The sequence below is a fragment of the Pundamilia nyererei genome, unplaced genomic scaffold (genome assembly GCF_000239375.1).
Source record: "Pundamilia nyererei isolate P.nyererei 1_Seehausen unplaced genomic scaffold, PunNye1.0 scaffold00051, whole genome shotgun sequence".
In the NCBI taxonomy this organism is placed as follows: Eukaryota; Metazoa; Chordata; class Actinopteri; order Cichliformes; family Cichlidae; genus Pundamilia; species Pundamilia nyererei.
In genome coordinates, this window is record NW_005187452.1 from 2,027,092 (window position 1) to 2,032,526 (window position 5,435).

The window sequence follows — 5,435 nt, forward strand, 5'->3', positions numbered from 1 at the left end:
CCCTTTTGGCAGCAATAAATTAACTTAGTCATTTCTTCTATGACTCTCAGTTTCCTTCATCATTATAGAGGATTTCTGGCCCACTGCTTTTGCAATACTGTTCAGTTCAGTGAGGTTTTGGGCATTTGTTTATGCACGACTCCTACCACAGCTTTTCAGCTAGAAAGGGCTGAATTTTGACTGAGTGACAGATATACCTATATTTTTTTATTTGTATTTTTCACTCATTCTCTTGTAGTTTTGCTGGTGTGGTTAGGGTCACTGCTCTCTTGCATGATCCAATTTGGCCAATTTTAACTGTTGGATAAATGGTCTCATATTTGATTCTAGAATGCTTTGGTATATAGAGGAGTTAATGGTCAACTCAATGACTGCAAGGTGCCCAGGTTCTGTAAAACGAGCACAAATCATTACCGCTCTACCACCTTGCATGACAGTTGGTATGAGGTGTTTGTGCTGATATAATTTCTTTTGTTTTTGCCAAATATTCTCCACTTTGGTCTCATCTTTGAAAAGAATATACTTCCAGGAATCTTGGGTTTTTTCAGATGTATTTGCAAATCTTGCTACCATATTTTATTAGAGAACTGAGATATTTTTCTGGCAACCCTTCCAAGCAAAGCCATACTTGTTCAGTATTTTTCTATTTGTACTGTCATCAACTTTAACATTGAACATGCTAACTAAGGCCTGTAGAGACTGAAATGTAACTCTTCGGTTTTTGGCAACTTCTGTAATCCTGGGAATATTGGCACTTGTCTTGAATGTTTCCTACTATAGATTCATGAATTTCAAATTGCTTGCTTGCTTTAAAATGTATACATGGCTTATAACTCTTCTGAGATTGACGAATAGTAAAGTTGTTTCTCCAGTATCTTTACTAACTTCTATCTTTACTATCTTACCTCCCTTGCCTCTGTGTTAACACACCTGAATGATCCAGACTAGAAAACTGCCAAAACTGCCAGTGATCACTGCAGTGTAGTTTATTAGCAGCACCAGTTGGTATTAAACCTTTTAATTTCCATGGAAAACATGATTTAGTGTCATTCATCTGAGGTTGTATTTAAAGGGCAAATAAAACATAAAAGACATAAAAGAATAAGTTACTGCTACCGAAGATGCTGAAGAGGCTAACTCGTTTTCTGTTTATTAGGCCAGAAAAACTGGACTTAACTAGGTTACTGAGTATGTGCATATACATTTGAGTCCAGTGCTCTACTGAGAAATATGTATCATATATTTTCTATTTCATTACTTTTACAGGAACCAACTAAATTTCATCACAGAAGAGCTAAAAGACCCATTCAGGTAAAAACATGAGACTCTAGTGTTAAGCAATAACTCACAAGGCATTGAATTTTAAAAAAAATACTTTTTCTTTTGTTGATTAATTTCAGGGACTTGCCACTGGCGATTGTTATTGGGATTCCTTTGGTTACTGTGTGCTATATTTTGGTCAATGTTGCTTACTTCACTGTTATGACCACAACTGAACTGCTTTTGTCTCCAGCGGTTGCTGTGGTAAGGATAACACTGGTCAATAAGCATCTTGCTACTGGGATTCACTCACCTATACTTTAACAAATGTTTACTTAGTGACTGCAAATCTGATAATCATTTTTATCTAGCTAGTAATATTAGTTTTTAGGTATGATGTTTCAAGTATTTGACAGTTACAGTAACTGGATAGAAAGGATGATGTGTTTCAGAATTTAAGAAAAAAAGTTTGGTTTCGAGAAAAGTGAAGACAAAATCAAAGAAGGTTTATTTTTGTGTTGATCCTGAAAAAGCTGCTGACTTCTCAGCTTGCCCAGCCTAAGTCACCATTAATGTGAGATGGACACGCTTGTAAAATGGAAACAGCTAAGTTTTCTCTGAGTACAAAACAAGCTTTCTGCAACAATAGCTGACTGCAGGGTCAAGACAACTGTAATGTAAAGGATGGATGCAAACAACCAAGGAGCTTTATTACAACACTGTCTGTAATAAAAGGAAGAGATTGTATTACTTTTTTGGTGGGAGATAGGAAATTAGACATAGTGATATATAATATTGATATTAAAGTGTCAAAATCAAGCTTCATATCTTGAATTATTGTAAATGACATGACAATTGTAAATGAGCATAATAGCCCCTTGTTTTCACACCTTGTATTTTCTGAAACATTAGTTTGTATTTTTTTAGACTTTTGGAGACAGAGTCCTTTACCCAGCATCTTGGATTGTTCCTCTCTTTGTTGTCTTCTCAACATTTGGTTCTGCCAATGGAAGCTGCTTCACTGCTGGCAGGTAAAAGAGACATCTATTACATATTGCATGTCATGCTGATAGTTTGGCATAATCTAGATTATTTCTGTCAGTACCTTTAGAGCGGTTTGAAGTGCATATTTATGTATGTGTAAAAATGAAACAACATCTGAAAATGAAAGTTAGAATCCTGAAGGGGATGGAACGAAAAAGCAAATAAAAAAATACAACAAATTTATAGCAAAAAGAAAAAAATTAATAATGTAAACCTAATGTTTTTTGCTCTACAGATTGGTCTATGCATCTGGCAGAGAAGGACACATGGTGAAAATCTTATCCTACATTAATGTGAAATGCTACACTCCTGCTCCTGCTCTTATATTCAATGTGAGTCTTACGCATTAATGACTCATTTTGTATGCATTCTATTTGGCCTCAGATGATCAGCCATCTATTGTTTAAAACGTTATATGTCCTTTCACGGTGTGTTGATTACAGATTGTAAAAGTTTTAAATGAGCCCAAAAACCAGTGTCATTTCAAGTCCTATAAATTTGACATGGATTCTCAGATAAACAATACACTGTGTTGTTTCACTACATGGCATTTCACTGTTTAATTTTTCTCTGTTTTAGGGTGTTTTGGCTATTTTCTACATTATTCCAGCAGATATCAACACCCTCATTAACTACTTCAGCTTTGCTCAGTGGTTTTTCTATGGGCTGGCAGCACTGGCTCTCATAGTCATGCGCTTCACTAGAAAGGACCTGGACAGACCAGTTAAGGTGAGCCTAGTTTATCTTTTATGCTGTTTGGCACAAAAGATCATTTTATTCATTTTGATGCCTTGTTAATTTGGATTGACAAACCACATCATACAAAAAATGACCACAATCAAGCCTTGAGATGAGGATTTATTTTATTTATTTTAACAATACCTAGTTAACAGAATAGTTATGATCAGTAATAGAAGGTCAAATATATACTTGATTTTAGAAAATTTTATCAGTTTTTTAGAAAACATTTCTATCTGTTTTGACTCGTCTATGCAGTCAACAGTAATTTCTGTTTTATTTGTTAGTCAGCCATATTTAGCTTTTGTCTCAAAATGTAGTAGTAAAAGTTATTATTTTTAAGTGTTACATCAAATATTAGACAATCAAATACATAAATCAAATACTTCCTATGTACTTCTCTGTTCCCTTGAAGATACCGGTGGTCTTAGCAGGCATCATGGTCCTGGTGTCCTGCTACCTGGTCTTGGCACCCATCATTGATCAGCCAGAGCTGGAATACCTTTACTGTACCATCTTCATCTTCAGTGGTCTTATCCTTTACTACCCATTTGTCTACCGAAAAGTGAACTGGGGGCGCAAAATCATGAGTAAGTTTATATTTTTGACTGTAAAAATTTAAAATATATATGTTGAGAAGTATGTAGAATTATATGATCAAATATTGATATGAAATGATGATTACTTAAGTGCTTGTGTTGATTTGACCTCTAACTTCTGTTTCCTGATAGGGCCCATCACTATGCATCTCCAGTTGCTAATGGATGTAGCTCCTCCTGAGAAAACTGAATGAGAAGGCATAACGCGTTTCGGTGTCTACGGGGTAATGAAAAATGCTCTGTCTAGTTTTGGAAACAGGAAGTGTGCCTAAAGGCTTAGAGACACATTTTAGAGCTCACTTCTCTGCAAAAGTAGGATGAAATGAAATAATTTAAATTTGTTGGTTCAGGGCTCAGAAATTGTGTTTATATAGAATGACTGCAGGATACAGTGGGAGTATCTGCAGGATATTCCAGAAGTATATGACATATAAACTAAAAACAGATGAAAGGGTACGCTTTCATCTGTTTTTACTTTTAAAAATTATATACTTGTGAACTATACACACACACACACACACACACGTACACACACACAATACGCATACATATTCGGGGTGCAACAATCCATGTACAGTATCGTTATTGAACTGTTTGATACAGTGCTTTCGGTTCGGTACGCATATGTATCGAGCAATACAAAATGTTTTATTTATTTTATCAACTTTTCTTCTGACGATGCTGTCTGTGTTGAGCGCTCAGTGGATCTGAGCTCGACTTCTCTGCCTAGGCTGTACTGTCTAGCGCAGATCCACTGAGCGCAGCGCAAGCTAGTGAGACAGAAGCTAAGCGCGTTGCAACATGGCTACTGTCTCAACGCTACCTGAAATTGAACCTCCCCCACCCTCATTCAGATCTGGTGTTTGAAACTGTTTTGGTTTTCATGTGAGGTATGACCCTGAAGGTAAGCGCGTCATGGACAAAAGTAAAACAATATGTCAGATGTGCCATGCAATGCTCAATTACATTGGTGGGAACTAGTGCGTTAGCGCAGTTAGCTCGATAACGTGTTGACGCCATCCAGCCCGACGCACGGAGCAATCCGCGGTTACTCGTTAACGGAGATTTGTCTCGTTATGCCGTTAATGTCATCGTTAATGTCATTTTAACGAGATTAACGCTGACAGCACTAGTGGGAACACAGCGAATATGACTGCACATTTACGCCGACATCATCCTAGTGCAAAGACAAGTGGAAGCAGACAAAAACAACAAGCACGCATGCTACCAATTTACCTGAGTCATTTAGACCAGCGGTGCCCAACCTCCGGGCCTCGGACCAGTACCGGTCCGTGAATCGTTTGGTACCGGGCCGCGAGAGTTGAGGCTCATGTGTGAAATGTATGGTTTTCAGGGTTTTTATTGGTTTTCAGCTGGTTTTTTTGTTATCGTTTTTATCGTTAACTCGGTTTTCCTGGGTCTTTTCATGTGTGTTATGAATAAATCTTCTTTTTTCGGTACCGGTACTAGTTTTATTTTGTTGTATTTATCCGCGACACCTTAAAGGCCGGTCCGTGAAAATATTGTCGGGCATAAACCAGTCTGTGGCGCAAAAAAGGTTGGGGACCGCTGATTTAGACAGCCGTTAGCACATGATTCTCCTTATGGGGACCTGATATGTTTAATATGCTGCCGAGAGTATACCCCAGAAGAAGCGTATAGTACAGTTTTTATTTTGGAAAGAGCCATTTCTCTGTAATAAATTCTCTTTTCCAAAGATGAGTGATTTCTCGATCAGATAGATTAATTTTTTTTATTACTTTGTTTCAGCAACATTAAATTTAAAAACTGTAC

General features: G+C 37.1%; 1 protein-coding gene across 1 annotated transcript in view; it reads left to right on the forward strand.

The window, feature by feature from the left end:
* Positions 1 to 4,112, forward strand: part of slc7a9 (solute carrier family 7 member 9) — a 10,134-nt gene extending 6,022 nt beyond the window's left edge. Inside the window, exons 6-12 of the mRNA XM_005733408.1 lie at positions 1,267 to 1,311; positions 1,401 to 1,524; positions 2,188 to 2,291; positions 2,540 to 2,636; positions 2,884 to 3,033; positions 3,458 to 3,632; positions 3,774 to 4,112. Coding sequence (XP_005733465.1) covers positions 1,267 to 1,311; positions 1,401 to 1,524; positions 2,188 to 2,291; positions 2,540 to 2,636; positions 2,884 to 3,033; positions 3,458 to 3,632; positions 3,774 to 3,835 — 757 coding nt within the window. The 3' untranslated portion in view covers positions 3,836 to 4,112. The remainder of the gene's footprint in view (positions 1 to 1,266; positions 1,312 to 1,400; positions 1,525 to 2,187; positions 2,292 to 2,539; positions 2,637 to 2,883; positions 3,034 to 3,457; positions 3,633 to 3,773) is intronic.
* The last annotated feature ends 1,323 nt before the right edge of the window (positions 4,113 to 5,435 follow it).